General features: G+C 36.6%; 2 protein-coding genes across 2 annotated transcripts; both read right to left on the reverse strand.

Annotated features, from left to right (window-relative positions):
• Positions 1-342: 342 nt before the first annotated feature.
• Positions 343-7420, reverse strand: HMGN5 (high mobility group nucleosome binding domain 5). Its single transcript, XM_079727182.1, is given in 7 exon segments — positions 343-651; positions 654-1194; positions 2515-2652; positions 4693-4746; positions 4995-5024; positions 5569-5598; positions 7328-7420. Coding segments are annotated over 7 exon segments (957 nt in total). The 5' UTR covers positions 7343-7420; the 3' UTR covers positions 343-502.
• A 3353-nt stretch (positions 7421-10773) lies between these two features.
• On the reverse strand, positions 10774-11121 carry LOC307069109 (small ribosomal subunit protein eS26-like; the record flags this gene model as incomplete). The annotated part of the gene is made up of 1 exon (XM_079727257.1): positions 10774-11121. One exon carries the CDS (start codon positions 11119-11121, stop codon positions 10774-10776), a length of 348 nt encoding a protein of 115 aa, XP_079583383.1.
• Between the last annotated feature and the right edge of the window lie 6022 nt (positions 11122-17143).

The raw sequence follows: 17143 nt of genomic DNA on the forward strand, positions 1-17143 counted from the left end.
AAATAAACATTTGTATTTCTTTTAAAAATGGAATTACAATTCTATTTTTTCCCAAGCTAATATCAAAGTTACATTTGGGAAAGATAATTCTAATTCTTAGCATCACATGAAAATAGTTCACCTTCTTTATAAAAGTAGCCTAGAGAACCACAAGAATGTTTGAGGAAACTCTTTTGTGATCTCTCCATTTTGTGAAATTATCACATATAGGAGTAAAATAAAAATTCAAAGATTTAACACATAACTTACAGAAAAAGTGTATTCACTTACAAAGTTGAAAACATATTTTTCTATATATTCCACTATTATAATTACAAAATTTATAGATAAATGTTTCATGTTAGGAACTTTGTGACTAATAACCAGTATTAAGATGTTATGAAATTAAATTAGTGCTAAAGAAAAGCTGTGTTTATAAAATATTTGATAAAAATATTCATCTCTCTTAACATTACAACATGAAGGTACATATTACCAAATTATGAAACCATATAGGGCAGCTTTAAACAATACTCAGAGACTCTACTTTTTTTCCATCTTCTTTTTTGACCTCTTTTCTTTCGGCTATTTCTTTTCCAATTTCAGCCTTGCTTTCGTCTTCTTTTCCATCTCCTCCATCTTTTCTGTCTCCTTTTCTTCCCCTTTTCCTTCTTCATTTTTTCCATCTTCTCCTTTCTCTTTTTCATCTTCCTTCTCATTTATACCTTCATCCCCCTTTCCATCTTCATTCTCTTTTCCATTTCCTTTCTCTTTTCTATCATCTCCTTTTTTTTCATCTTCTCCTTTATCTTTTTCATCTTCTAATTCTTTGCCATTTTCTCCTTTCCCCTTTCCATTTTCATTCTCTTTTTCATCTCCTTTCTCTTTTTTATCTTCTCCCTCTTTGCCGTCTTCTCCTTTCCCTTTTCCATTTTTACCCTCTTTTTCATCTCCTGTGTCTTTCTTGTCTTCTTCCTCTTTTCCATCTTCTTCTTTCTCTTTTCCACCTTCATCTTCTTTTTCATCTTCTTTCCCTCTTCCATCTTCTCCTTTCTCTTCTTCCTTGTTTTGATCTTCTCCATCTCCTTTCTGATCTTCTTTTTCATCTTCTTTTCCTTCTGCTGTCACTGTTTCTTTCTTTTCTCCTCTTTCTTCTTTGATATCTTCAATTTTTTCTTCTTCTATTTCCTCTATTTCTTTTTCAGGAGCTGGTGTCTATATGTATAGAGAAAAAAACCAAGATTATATTTGTAAATTTGGAACCATTTCCCCTAAATACTTAGGATTGTATCTGTTTTATGCAAAAAATAACACTTCATCCATAAGAAAGTAATTTTCCTGTGGAAAAGGCCTCCTAAACAACACATCATAAGGAAACCTTATAAGAAATAGGATTAATTAAAATATCTCCACACAAACATGCACAAATAGATATTTGGAACAATAAATTCGGGGAAACTTATTCATATAAATAATTTTCATTACAAATATGAGGAAACAGAGTAAATACAGAAAAAATGAGTAGCATGCATGTAAACAAAATATATTCCTTGAAGAAATAATATATTTCATTTCTATAATAGTGAGATTTAGGTTTATTTTGTAAAAAGTTACTTGAAAAGTCTTCTACCATATATCATAGAATCACTTACAAAAGATTTTCCATACATGCATAGGTCTAGTTTATAGATTTGGCACTAAATCCCATTTTCATTTTTTTTTTAACTACAATACCTAGAAACATGGTATGCTATATATGTAAAGCAAGACCTATTGGAAACATACATAATGATTTGTTTTGCAATCTGAAGACGAAATAAGAATCATATACGATCTTGAAAAGGTATTTACAAATAGCCCATGTGCTGACAAAAGCAATAAAGGATTGGTCTGTATTTAATAAGACAGTCATTAGATTATTAATAAGTCATAATCTCTGGCATTGTTCTATTAATATCAATGCTAACCCACTGCTCCCACTACCCATACCTGTAAATTCTCAAATTTTAAATTTGTTTTCTTTCTTTTCCCCTTAGAAACCATTATACTAGATGCTATAAACAGAACGTTTGTGTCCTCCAAAATTCATATGATGAAACCTAATTTCCAATGTGATGATATTTGGAGGTGGGGCCTTTGGGAGGTGATTAGGTTATCAGAGTAGAGCCCTCATGAAAGGGATTTATGTCCTTATAAAAGAGGCCTCGGAGATCTCTCTCACCCTTTCTATCATGTCAGGACACAGTGAGAAAACTGCCATCCATAAACCAGAAAGCACGTCCTCATCAGACACCTAAAATGCTGGTGCCTTGATCTTGGATTTCCCAGCCTTCAGAACTGTGAGAAATAAATTTCTGTTGTTTATAAGCCACCCATCTGTGGTATTTTGTTACAGCAGCCTGGACAGACTGACACTATGGAGCCATACTCATTTAATATTTCTCAATGTTTAAGCTACAAGACAAACAAGATTTCTTTCAGTGGCACCCATTGTTAAACTTTCAAATGAACAAAACTGTTAATATTGGAAGATACCTCTATAATGTTGGCTTCTCCATTTTCAGCAGTTTCACTGTTGTATTCTTCTTTAACATCTTCTTTCTTGGTTTCAGCTATGGCTTTGGCACTTGCATCTGTGTTTTTTTCCATCATATCATTTTTTGTCTTCAATTTCTGTCCAGCAACACAAAACAATAAAAAAATAAATACACAATTTAACTGGTGTGTTGATTAAAAGGCCTGTTATTTTACCAGCTATTGTAATGATTTACGGAAAACCTTTAAAATATCCATATAAACTTAATGTAAACAAAATTATCACTTGAAATTTTCAGTGTCATTATAAACCTAAAATGGTATTAAAATGAATAATATTCCTGATATAAATCAAAGAAAGTTTCTTTTAGGTGAGAAACAACAAGTTAGAATGCTGATCAGTGGCTACACAGGGCCAATTGCAAGCATCAGGTTACACTTTGATAAATTAACTTTCTTTGACTAGAGGGGACCAGTTTACCCCTGTCATGTCTAATAATTAGCAACAAGGTTTTTGACTGCTGAGCCTCCATTGGTAATAATTAAGAGAAATACTATGTTAGGGAGAGCAGCAATTTAGATATATTTGAAAGAGGTCACCTGGGGACATTAGTGATTCAATGTTTGGGTCTACAAGTTTCTGAATGAATCGAATCATAATTTCTTTACCAAGAAAGCTCTTTGCCTAAGTGTGTATGTAGTAGAAAGAGCACTGGGTTCAGGGTCCAGCAAACATGTGTTTTAAATCTGGATCTGTTTCTTACTTGATGTGATCTTGAGCAAAAGCAGAAATCTCTTTGTGTTTATTTCTTCATATGTAAAAGAGAGTAATACCACCTACCTACAGGGATGTAATAAGGAGCAAATGTTAAAATATATGTGAAATTACTTTAGAAACTGTAAAATGCAATATAGATATGTTATTATTCTTTTAATACATGAGAAACTGAGAGCCAAGGAGGGTAAAGTGTTTTAAAGTGTTTTAAAGTCCATGATTATATATTATCTGTTTTATTCCATCACTGTCTTTTATTTTGAAAGGAAATAAACAGCGTTTATTATTTTAACAACTTATAAATTGAGTACTTAATTTTATAAATAGTGATGAGGAAATGCAAAATAGAAAAAAACCAAAAAGAACCTTTCTCTTCAGTTGTCACTTACTATGATTACTAAACCTATGGCTTAGCAATATCTTTTAATGAAGTATTTCAAAACATTTTATGAATACAACTGTAATTTAGTTTCTTCAACCACAAAATTATGGGATTAGATGATCTCTAACGTTCCTCCTAGCTTGTGTGTGTGTGTGTGTGTGTGTGTGTGTGTGTGTGTGTGTGTGTGTTACGCGGGCCTCTCACTGCTATGGCCTCTCCCGCCGCGGAGCACAGGCTCCGGATGCGCAGGCCCAGCGGCCACGGCTCACAGGCCCAGCTGCTCTGCGGCACGCGGGATCCTCCCGGACTGGGGCAGAAACCTGCGTCCGCTGCAACGGCAGGCGGACTCTCAACCACCGCGCCACCAGGGAAGCCCCCTCCTACCTTTAACATTTTATGATGTTAAGAATTCAACTTATTCTTAAAACATCAATCATACCTCAATAAACCAGTTCTTAAAAAGAAATATGATCATATTATATTCACACATATTTACACATAAATAAATAAATATTGGGGAAAAAGTGAACTTAATATTGAGGCTATTTCTAATGTCTTTAACCACAACATTAGAGCACAGAATCCTGTATGAGATCAACTGTGTGAATTTGAAAATAATGTATGTGAAAGCACTTTGCAAACTGTAAAGTATTATCAAATGTTAGTTAGTATTATTGTCACAAAGCATTACTTTGGTTACTAGAGTTCACACCTTTTGTTTCCTCAGGAGTACTGGCATTATGACTATATGACGTCAAAAGCACGTATGTTTTATGGGTCTAGCCAACTAATATTTTGTTTTGTCTCTTCCTAATGAAAATGCCGAACCAGCAGACAACCACAGAACACAAACAAATATTTCTGACTCAAAGGGCTGACATGTACCATATGGTGTAATGTATAATGTAATATATCACTAACTGTAAAGAAAATAAAGCAAAATGAGCAACTGTATGCCTTTCCAAAAAACTATTTCTGAAGAAAAGCAAGTTTCTCTCAACAATGCATGCTGAATATTTACCCTTGGAGTTGATTTTCTTTTGGGCTTCAACTCTGGTGTAATGGGCACAGGTAACTGGGGGAAAAGAAGGAAGAAATCATAATTGAAGACGGATCCCTAACAATGAAATTCAGCCTCGTAATTAAAATAAATGGGTATAGTTCAAACTGAACCCTAAGATAAAAACATTTCCTTGGTGAGAAAGTTTTTCTTAAAACATCAAAAACAAATCTTGTATTAAATAACTAGTATTGTCTAGGATTCTCTGAATTTTAAAATTACATTTTACAATACATGGGCAGCTTTTTAAAAAGGCTACTTACAGCAGACAGTCTGGCTGATCTTCTCTTTGGCTATAAGTTAAAAATAATTATCAGTTAAGAGAATTATGGATACACGAAACTAGAAATATTTATATTGTGGTGAAAATATTTAGTGTACCACTACGTATATATTGTCATTAAGAAGCATTGTGTACTTGGTTTAAAAATATCATAGTAAAAATATGTTTTGATTTTTCCCTCCTCTGGACCCTTCATACAGCTAAGGAAAAAAGAATCCCAAATTACATTTCAATTGCTAGGCTAAATGAACACAAATCACTAGTAACAAGGAGTATATTTAGAAATGAAAATACAGCCCCTTCTTGCAAAATGACAAAGCAATTCTTTGGCTTAAAAGGAAGAAGCTCTCTCCAGATCTTAAGCACAAGGTCCTAAGTTCCATGGAGTTTGGAGTTTTCAATACCTACTATACTTCTGAGAGAGCTCACTGGCATACCATATTGGTACTCATATGGTACAAATATACTAACCAGCATTTAGTTTTTAGCTGCTTATGTGTCAAGTTTATAAACCCAGTGAATTTTTTTCAGATTCTAAAACTAAAGAAACTCACCTCCTGCCTCATATCACCTTGATCTGCAACCTATACAGGGGAGAAAACCACACCGAAATAAGGTCATCGATATAAACATATACTGATAGGTCCGAAAATATTGCCTATAGATTGCAGTTGCAATATAACAGCTTGACTTTTTCCTGGATTCCTGCTCAAGTCGCCATGTGTTAGTACCTAGTAGCATGCTGTCTACTAAAGTACAAATTTGCACCAAGATGCAAATGAATTCCCAAGACATAAGTTTATACAACTGATAGTCAATTTCATCCTTTTGTGTAAATTGCATCTCCTAAAAACAAACTTTTTCATTTTAAAATCCACCTGTTGTAGCCAGGGTTAAAGCCAAAAGGTGTGGGGGTGGGCAGAATGAAGGAGGAGCTTCATGCAATCTCCCTGTCCGTTTAGCTTTATGCTCGAGATGCAATTGTACTTATCTGATCCTCTCTTCTAAATGGACTATTCTCCCCTCCAAGTTGTGCATACAACAACTACAACCCCCACAATGCCCTGGTGTGGGGGAACCCTCTTTGTTACAACGTCAATGCGTTATTCTGAGAAGCCGGCTGCGGATTTTAAAACTTCCCGCCACTACCTGCTACAAGGTTGCTGTCAGCTCTGTAAAATAGCAAGATCCATTGCACAAGCCTAGAAAAGCGCAGCGGCGGGAATCTCAGGCAGGGGGATGTTGATTAGAAACCATTGCTTTCTGTATCTGAGCAGCCCTTTAGCCTGGGAATTATCGAGCTATTGCACGAGTCATGCAGCCCCAGAGGACCGGGGAACTTCAGTCTTATTCCTATGTTCTAAAAATATGGAAGGCGGACGAATAGATAGGAATAATACCAAAACAATCATAACGCCTTACTTAGCACAGTGTTTTACAATTTTACCAAGCAACGAAACAGCGATCGATTTCACTTCTAAGGGAACCCCCCCCAAAAAAAAACAACACCGAGCGTGAATTTATTTCCCGTCCAAGAGAGAAGCCACGATCTTTTAAGTGAGGGTTTGCAGGAGACTTGTAGCCCTTGAATAGCTCATATCAATTCTGCGCGTCTAAAGTAAACAAATCCATGCTACCCTAACATCAGCAATAGTTTATCTGCCGCATTTCTCTTATCATCCTTCCATCTTTAGACAGTGAGTTAGCTTGGAGAGTCCCAGATCTCTCAGATCCAAAGTTGCTAATTACAGCTGTGAATCTCTCCCTTCTCTAGGACAGTTTGAAGTCTGCGCCGCCTAATGGCACAGGATTACCATTACATAGCCATCTGGCATGACAAGAAGCGGAGGAGGGAAAAAAAGGAAAAAGAAAACGGGAAGAACAAAGGCAAATGCGGGAGAAAGCCATGGCTTTCTTTCCCCCAAACTGGACGGTTCCCGGAGAAAAGCTGGAGGCTGAGGAGGAAACTAGTGCCTGGAAGTGTGGTTGGGAGAAGTCTTCCAATAGGGTAAGCGGAGGAAGGGGGGTGGGGTAGGAATCGACAGCACAGCGCTATGACTGTTTGTAATTCAGCATGGAGACACCTCTCAAGTGATTCTTACCCTTAAACAAAACAAGCCAAAAGTGAACTACTAGTTGCGTGAGAGACCATCCTCAACCTTACACCAGCCGATATTTGCCCTTCCCTCCCCTTCCATTCAGCACATCACAAAATCGAACTAGAAGCCAAAATGCTTTAAAAATATATATCTGCTGATTAGGAAATATGTATTTCAGTCTCTAATACCCCTTGTATCTTCCTATTTCACTTACCTTTCTTTTGGGCATTGTTGCAGCTCTCTAGAGGAGATCTTAACAGCAGGAAAAAAGCCGAAAGCAGTCTCTACCCGACCGCTCAGAGAGCAACTGAGTTTTCAATGAATGAACTAATTGCAGCACGACCTGTGCTCGCCTCCAAAAAAAAAAAAAATCCCTTGTTATTGGCAACATTAAACGCACCAGACGCAACCAGACTACGTGAATGGTTAGCAGGAGTGGGAGCCAAATTGGAGTGACAGGCTGTCAGGCCAATAAGGGGAGGTGACCAGCCCAGGGGGCGAGGCCCACGGATTTGCCCGAAGCCCTCGTACGCTGCCAGCTCCGACCGCTGGTGGGGTAGAGGAGCCCCCAGACTTCGTGGATGCAAAGTGCTGAAGCATAAAACCGGCGGGAAAGCTGGAATTGTCTTGATGGTTTTTTGTTGTTGTTGTTGTTGTTTTCCTTTTATGTAGTAATGACAGGCGAAAGTCATTGCCCTTGCTTTCTCCACGGTCTCTAAAAGCCTCACTTTACTTCCTGGAGACAAAGTGCTTTAGAGACATTATTGAGCCTAGGCTCCAGTCTTTCCATTCTATCTTTGGCAGAAGGATGTAGATGAACTGAGAGGAGCACTCATTCAGAAAGTAGAAAAGAGTGGAGCTGTTTCTCAGGTTGTGGGAACTTTCCGCCAAAGCAGAATTGTAGTCCTGGCAGGATCAGGGTGCCAAACGGCGCGTCTTCCGCAGATGGAGAGCAACAAACGGGGAGCTGTAAGAGCAGGAGGAACCTGAAGGTGGGGACATTTGATAGATACCATTATCCCACTTGGTGGTGGTCCACCAGGAATTCAATGGGACCCCACGTGAGGTTTGTAATACCAGGGGTCTATCCCGAGGAAAAGTGCTGATACAATGGATTATGAATCCAAAGGTGGTATTTAGTGAAGGGACTAGGGAAGTTGCCATACATGAAAGTGTTTGGGACTCAAGATAAAGCAATTAAAGGACTCACCTCTGGTGCAAATTTAAGGATGTGCTCCAAACTCAGGAGATTAGGATGAGGCAATTGAAGTGAATCATGCAAGTGCAGGGCAGGATCTTGATTTTATTTAAAATTGATATTTTGTTCATCATGGACGTTTTTTGCATTAGTTAGGTCTTTAAAATAGTACTTTAAAAATGTATCTTCATTATCGAGTTTTGGGGTGCCTCTTATAACTTGTGCCTGAGGAGAGTGCCCCCTAACATCACCCTAGTCCTAGCCATCATTAGGTGGCTTTCTACTCTAAAAGAGGCTTCTATCTGCATTCCCAAGTTAGTTCCTGAGACCTAAAGTTTGTGAGAGTGGGGGTGGGGATTCGTGAATTAGGTACTTGAGGATACTTATGAGTAAAAATGTAGGATCCTGAAGCACCTTTTTAGAATGCCTTACTTTGGATTTTGTAACAGCTAACTGGGTTTAAACTTGTTTCAACCACAGCCGAAATTAGGGCTTCCCTTCCCTGGTGGCGCAGTGGTTGAGAGTCCGCCTGCTGATGCAGGGGACACGGGTTCGTGCCCCGGTCCAGGAAGATCCCACATGCCGCGGAGCGGCTGGGCCCGTGAGCCATGGCCGCTGAGCCTGTGCATCCGGAGGCTGTTCTCCGCAAGAGGAGAGGCCACAACAGTGAGAGGCCCACGTGTAAAGCAAAAAAAAAAAAAAAAAAAAAAAGGAAATTAACTCTTTGAACAGTTACTTAAAGGAATAAATCTATTTTTGTTCATGTGGATTAAAACATTGCAATCATCCGTTTTAAAAATATTCATAGCTACTTTAGAATACCAAACCATCCCTTCAAACTAAAATATAGCCTAACAGAAGAACCCATTATTTTTTACCTTTACACATTCTTCCCCAGCATGTGTGGAATTAAACAGATCAGGTAGTAAAGACTGTTTGCAGCTCAATTTCCCTCCTCCAACCCCATATTACATTCTGATTCAAGTAGGTATATCAGAAAAAAAAATTTAAATTGCTTCTTTTTCCCACAGTTATTGGGATCATCCCTAGATTCTCTAGATGCCTCTTTAACTCTTATGGTGAAGGCATTACTGGGTGAGCCTAGATAGGTTTCAATCATTTTATTTTCCAAGAGTTAGAAAGTAAACGTAAAATTTGGGTTCAATATAAGGATTGCTTCATAAGGATAAGGAGAAACATGAAGAGAATGAAAAATGTGTCAACACTGGAACACACTCAACAAATTTGTATTTAGCATTATTTTGTGAGTTGGATTTTGTTATTATAGACTAGCCTACGAAACTGCTGTGGTATGCAAAGTAGCATTACATGGTTTCTGCCCTTAAGAATTTTTATAATTGTGTAGGAGAAAGCAAGCAGATGCAAACATTTGTAAATCAAGGTTGCTTGTATCATGTGAGTGGTACAATCTAAGTTCAATAATAAAACAGATGAGAACTATGGTTTAGGACTGAGATCACTGGAGAAGGTTTTTGTTGAGGAGGTAGTATTTGACTTGGCTCTGAACTGTTGGATAGACTGTTATAGCAAGTGCAGAGGCAGGAAAACTTTGTACTTGTTCAGGGAACAGAATGACTAGTCCAGGTGGATTGAAATAAATGATCGTGAGGAGTCTTGGGAGGTAAGGCTTAGTTTGGAGGCAAAGAAGAAACGTGCAGGTCAGTGGGGTCTAAGATTCCTCTTAAGTTTGTGAGCAATTTTCTTTTTTGGTCCGTTTCCCTTCCTTGCAGTCTAACCTGTTGCATCTGTGATTTATGTCCTATCAGATTGAAACAATAGTCATGCATGCATACAAAAATTTTCTAAGGTTGAAACATTTCTCTAATTCCTGACCCCCCACCACCATGTTCTTTTTTCCAACCATTAACCAGGGTAGTCTTTCGTAGAAACCAACCTGCCCTAGGCTTTTTGCCTTTGCTATATTTTTACCTCCGATTTCAGCCCCATTGTCTTATATCTCTGCTTATCAAATGTCTATCCAACTGTTCAGACCCAAGTCAAATATCACTTCTTTGACAAAAGCCTTATCCAATCATTTCAGCCCTAAAATATTCTACCTTCTTGTTACACTACATAATTTAAATTGTACCACTCATACGACACAAGCAAGCTTTGATATTTTCTATTTTCTCCCCAACCATTCAGTCATATAACTTCACGTTGATTTAAAATTTTATATACTTATTTCTCCTTACCTAAATATTTTCTTAGCACAATACACTCTATATATCTCCTGTAGACTTTACTAACTTTAAAAACTATTTTTCTAAAATTGATAAATTATTCCTTAAGTATTTTTTTTGTATAATTGTCAAGGTGAGAATTTTTTTTGGCTCATTAAAAAAATACATTGGCTTATTTCTCTCTTTTTTTAAGTATAATTTCCACTTTGTTGTCTTTCCAGGGAACAGTATTTCTTTAGTCTTTAAGGACTTAGCTCCTTACATGGGCTTTGGTGGATGTCGTGGGGCTGCACCAGCAGGTCTAAATCGGGATGGATGTGTTCGGTCCTTCCGGGCTTTCTGAGAACGATTCCTGACTACCTTGCTGTGAATGGCACAACTCACGCAGCAATGCAGTTTCACATACAGCTTGGGAAGCACATAGGCGTCGAAAACACTCGCTTCGGAAATATCCCTAAAGGCTGTGGCCTCTACGATGTTCTGAATGATGAACTTCTTAATAGCCTTATCCTTGGGCACGCAACAGGCACAATTGGTACAGCGAATAGACTGCACGTGGCCGCGGCTCTTTTTGGTACGACCATTGTTCCTTCTTTTCTTGGTCATCTTGGAAGCGAGGAGGCAAAAGAGGAGCTATTTCTCTTTTTAAAATTATTTATTCATGACTATGAAGGTTAATTGCTGGCCAGTTCTCTACAGGGCTCTCTAATTTCTCCTGGGCATTAAGAATGCCTACTGCCATCCTCAAAACTTACAGGAACTGTAGCATGCCCATTTAGTAACAACTGGGAAATGACACAGGAAAATATGAACAGTTATAAAGGAAAGACACCAACATTAAATTGTTTGAGACAGAGAATCCAAAAGAAAATATTAAGTATCTATGAGAAAAGGGATGTTAGGCAGTTAAGGTAAAAGAGGTCATCAAATGTTCTATATATTCTAGCTTAAAATGATATATATGTGCATAATTCAAAGTATTTCTCCAAATAAAGCTTTGCATCAATGGCATCTCAAAAAAACGGATTGATTAGTAATGAATATCTTCTTTTCCATATTAAATTATGTTTAATTTTGGCCACATCCATTACCATTATTATTATTATATTTCTAAAAAATGAAAAAAAGTCAGAAAACTACCTATTATTGTTTGAAAATAATGAGGTAAAACTTCCATTATATAATTAAAATCTGTGTTTTAAATACATTGTCACTTGGTATTTTCACAGGGCAAAATAAATAGTAAGACTACAGTGAGCCAAAATACATAAATACACTTATTTTGAGCCTTATATAAGATTGATCTGAGGAATTTGCTTAGATTGATGACAGCACTTACCTGAGACTCTGGAAAAATTATAATCCTGAAGACCCAAAGCTTCCCATTTCCTATGTTTATTCACAGCAGGCCAGAGATTAATAAAATAGTGAATTAATGAGCTACGCCCGATATGAAGGATCTGGAAAGTATGTTTCCAATGGTAAAAATAAATGAGGCTGCTTTCTAGGGGGAAAAGGAATATAATACAATTTTATGTTTTTAATTGCGAAATCTCTACCTATTTTTAAAGTAATTATTTGAAGAAATCCTATTTTTAGGCTCTCAGACCTTAAAGCTTAAAGGAGGCTGTTGAAGATTTTTTAGTTTAATCCCCTTGGAATACAGATGAATAAACTGTAGTCCAGGGAGTTAAATGACATGACAAATATCATCTATTGAATGCACAGCAGGCTTTTTTGGTTTTGTACTAAAAAATGTATCTATGGTTGTGATATTAACAAATGTACAACATATACAGAAATGTTAGTAACTATGTGGCATATTTAGTAAAGAGAAATTTTGTTCAATTGCTGGCCATCAGCCTACTTCAGATACTTTTTTAATGCTTATTCACTGGATCCTCCATTCATCTATAATCTTAAACTTGAATTCTCTAGTCAGTTTCAATTACCTCAAGAAAGTAGAAAACTTAGGGAAGAGAACTTCTACTTTCACGTTTTCTTCTTTTTCCTTTTTGGTCTTGGGTAGTTCCAAGGAATGAGGGTTTTTATCCTAGAACCTGACAAATACTTGCCTATGCTGTCCTCTTTCTTTTGCCAGCAAAGAAATTTTCAAATAAAATTGCAGATCAGCTTTCTCTTTGGTTAAAATTATTCAAAGATTTCCAACTTCCAGTAGGTATCCTCATTTATTTGAAGAGTTTAAAAGTTTCTCACTTTAGGGATAAAGGATTCTGGTTCCCTTAAATTTACTAAATTCTACCTATTGAACTTTAAAAAAAATAAATTTATTTATTTAGTTAGTTTTGACTGTGTTGCATCTTCGTTGCTGTGCACGGGCTTTCTCTAGTTGCAGTGAGCGGGAACTAATCTTCGTTGTGGTGTGCAGTGGCTTCTCTTGTTGTGGAGCATGGGCTCTAGGCACGTGGGCTTCAGTAGTTGTGATGTGTGGGCTCCAGAGCGCAGGCTCAGCAGTTGTGGCACAGGGGCTTAGTTGCTCCGCAGCATGAGGGATCTTCCCCATCCAGGGATCGAGCCCTTGTCCTCTGCATTGGCAGGAGGACTCTTAACCACTTCCCACCAGGGAAGTCCTATCTATTGAACTTAATTTGTGTTTTGGTATGATTCATATCTGTTTTTGCATCAAATATGAGACTTTTAAAATCTTAATTTTTAAAAAATATTTTACCATCAGCTTTATATTACAGAAGCATAGATGTTGGTCCATAGCTTATAAACTACTAAATGTATATTGGGACACTTCTACAAGTTGTGTGAATATCATGGTATGCTAACACAGTGGCATCTTTAGTTTAAAACAATTATCTTTTGGCTTTTTGTATTTTAATTTATCTTAATGCTCCAGGCTTCTTCTATCTCATTAGAAAGCTAACTAATGCTGGTTATCCTTGTAAAAATAATTTATTAAAAAAGAATTAACAGGGAATCCCCGGAAGTCCTATGGTTAAGACTTGGTGCTTTCACTGCCGTGGGCTAGGGTTGGATCCCTGGTTGGGGAACTAAGATCCCAGAAGCCATGCAGTGTGGCCAAAAAAAATAATAATAATAATAAAAAAATTGATAAATACCCCACGCTGCCCATATGAGACTGCAGCCTATTTTCAAGAAAAGATAGATTAGTTTTTTGGTGTAGTCCAACTGTCCATCAATGGGGGTTGATTAGAAATAATCACCTTTCACAGAGAAAATAGCAGTGAACTGTCAAATAGGTTGTACATCGAAAACCAATGTATTCACTACTAAAAAATTCAATTTGTATACTGATACCATTTTAATCAGAGGTTAAAGTTAAATGCTGGATTTTTAAGATGCTCATAGAAATGATTCTCTTAACTTTGTGTCATGCTAGGTTTTTTTTCCTCCCTTTTCTGTTTCTGGCCTTATATATCAGATTGCTCTATAATAAGCACCATGCAACCCTCCAAATTGTTTTATTTTATTGTAAATTACTTGAAGCCATCAACTAAAATTCATTTAAATTTAGACATATTTAAAGTGTGATAACATAAAGTTAAAACTAGTTTTCTTCAATTTTCAAACTGTAGATATAAATGTTCTGATGAAGTAGTAAACATAAAGTCAATTTTTGTTTTGGGAAATTGGCAACTATATTATTTTACTCACTAAATGTATATGCCTTCAAGAGGATAAATGAACAAATAGCTATACAACAAAGGTGCTAAAATGCTTTACAGTGTACAGAAAAGAAAGAAAGAGTGCAGGGAGGAAGAGAGAAAAGAAGATCCACTGGAGAAGAACCATTAAGAAATGATCTCGTTAGAGTCATTTTGGGAGAATTATTTATATACATCTCTGTGTTCTTAAATTCTAAGGACATGGTGGAAAACATTTAATGCAAGGTTTTCCCTATTATTTTTAAAGGAATCATTCTTTTTTTGGTTTGTTTGTTGCTATCTTGTTTTTATTGTCAGTCTATGTTCAACTAGTTTGTTAAACAATAGCTGACATGCTTCATTCATTTCCCATTTACTTAAAATCTAGGAAATTATAATTTATATTGAAGTGAGTAACCATTCAAGCAAATGGGCATGCTCAATTTTTACACATTTTAGTGACAATAGTATGTTTACATATATTCATTATTTTAAATAAACTAAACATATCTTTGGAATTTCTTCCCTTTGTTTCAGGGTTAAATTGTCTAAATGCAAATAAGAAGATAGTTTTAAAAATATGCCCATAGTTATTTGTTGGATTATATATTGTTTAGTCTATTTCATGTATGGATTCATTGCTGATTCAAATTGAAGGAAAAATAGAATTGTTTTTTCAGTCTCCTTTTTTTTTAATGTTCTAGTCCACTTTTAAATATATTGTAACATTAATTGCCATTCAGCACTTGATTTCTCCTCTATAAGGCCCACACTGGAGATTTTTAGAAAGTAATAAAATACATAAGGAAACATTGGGCTTCCCTGGTGGCGCAGTGGTTGAGAGTCCGCCTGCCGATGCAGGGGACACGGGTTCGTGCCCTGGTCTGGGAAGAAGCCACGTGCCGTGAATCGGCTGGGCCCGTGAGCCATGGCTGCTGAGCCTGCGCGTCCAGAGCCTGTACTCCGCGACGGGAGAGGCCACAACAGTGAGAGGTCCGCGTACTGCAAAACAAACAAACAAACAAACAAAAAATATTATTTTTTGAGTTTACACTAACTTTTGCCCATAAAAGTAGTATCCTGTTATATTTAATCATATTAATTTCATATTTAAAATAACTGTCACAGGATAATTTCTTTAAATATTAATTTTTATTTTGTTTCCATTTCAAGAATTTAGCAAAATCTTTGTGTTTCCTCCCCTCAGTCAGTTCCTGATGGCTATGCTTTGAGAATTACACTGGCTGAGATCTCAGAATTTGTGGAACTTGTCTATCAAAGGGAAGAAGGGGTCCCAAAGAATAGAAGAGAGAGAAAGAACCATAGTGTAGGAGACTTTGAACTTTCCTCAAAGCAGAGGCACTGACAGGGGATGGAATACTGAGACCAGACACTACTTGCACATAGTGTCCCAGATTAAAATGTGGCTGTGGGATGCCAAATTAGGTAGTAGGAATACTGTAAGAGGGGTATTTCTTAGAATGATTGGAACAGAAGCTCTTCAGAGACAGGCAGCAAGAATCAGCACTGGAGAGCAGCACCACTTTATACTCCTACCAACAGAGACGCATGACCACTTCTTTTACCTTGGCCAGCATTTAGTGTCTTAAAATGTATTAATTTCACGTCTTTAATTATGTGTGAAGTTGAACATCTTTATATAGGTTTGATGGCCATTCGTATTTTTTGTGTGTGAATTATTTGACCATATTCTTTATTTTTCTATTGGATTTTTCTCTTTCATCTTTTGAACATTTTATAGTGGTATGTTTATCCAGACAAAAGATTTAAGTTTTTAGGTAGTCTTATCACCTTTTCTATATGATTTCTTGGTTGTGTTTTTGTTTAGAAGAACTTTGCCATTCCAAAATTATAAACATATCCATTCATACTTCTGCCTAGAAATTATATAGTTTCACTTTTTATGTTTAAATATTTGTTCAGTCCTGTGGACTTTAATTTTTTAGAAGAGTGAGTGGTGATACAGCTTAGTTTTTTTCCAAAATATCAGCCAGTTGTCTCAGCACAGAACTTATCTTCTCTAAGTGTAGAAATTAAGGCCTAGAGCAATAAAGCAACTCACCTAAAATTTCTAAGTAAGTTATTAGCAAAGTTGAGAATAGAAATCAGGGTTTCTACATCAACTTTTGGCCTGTAATTTTTCCAACAAAGTACACTGACTCATTGTCACCTCTTCTGCTTAATTAAGTACTTTCCTGGCATGACAGTAGTGTGATTTAATCTAACCCAGTAGAAATTGGACGAAAAACCCTTTTAATTTTAAACAATTATCTGCTTGCCCCCAGGAGTGTGTGAATTAGAAAGTGATTTATTTCCTTGTATAGGGAAGATTTATACCAGGAACTTCAGGGAGAGAGACCAGCTGGGCTTTAGATTAGCGCTTGGCATAAGTTGGGAAGGTAATGATCACTACACTATCATAAGAGGGATCGGGGTGGGACTGGGAGCAAGATAAAAGAGGGGACTTCTTTATATTTTTCTCTTGGGTCAGAACTTCAAGGGTCACTACTTAGAGATTATTACTAAGATATTTCCTAGTTTCCTCCAGATTAAATTAATTATGACAGCTACCATTTATTGGAAGCTTACTATGTGTCAGGTACTATTTAGGCTTTATATCTCTGGTCCTCAGTTTACAGGCGATACAGCTAATAATTGCTGGGCCAGAATTCAAACTCAACATGAGTTTGACTCCAGAGCCTGTTCTCTTTTAATTATATTGTAGCTCTTTCAACCTTTATTTTATCTAGTCATTCTGCTTTTGAATCTTAGTTCAGAAATTCATTTTTATAAGAAAACTCAGCACAAAAAATTTACTAATGTAATTAATTTGATAGAGAATTGTATTTGGTTTCCTGCCTTGCAGTTTTACATTTTCAATTCTCTTTGAGGCACAGTGCCATCTTAACACCAACTGTGAAATAGCTACTAGATCAATGCTTGTAGAATGTAATTATCCTGACCACAGCTGT

Source organism: Hyperoodon ampullatus (genome assembly GCF_949752795.1).
Source record: "Hyperoodon ampullatus genome assembly, chromosome: X".
In the NCBI taxonomy this organism is placed as follows: domain Eukaryota; kingdom Metazoa; phylum Chordata; class Mammalia; order Artiodactyla; family Ziphiidae; genus Hyperoodon; species Hyperoodon ampullatus.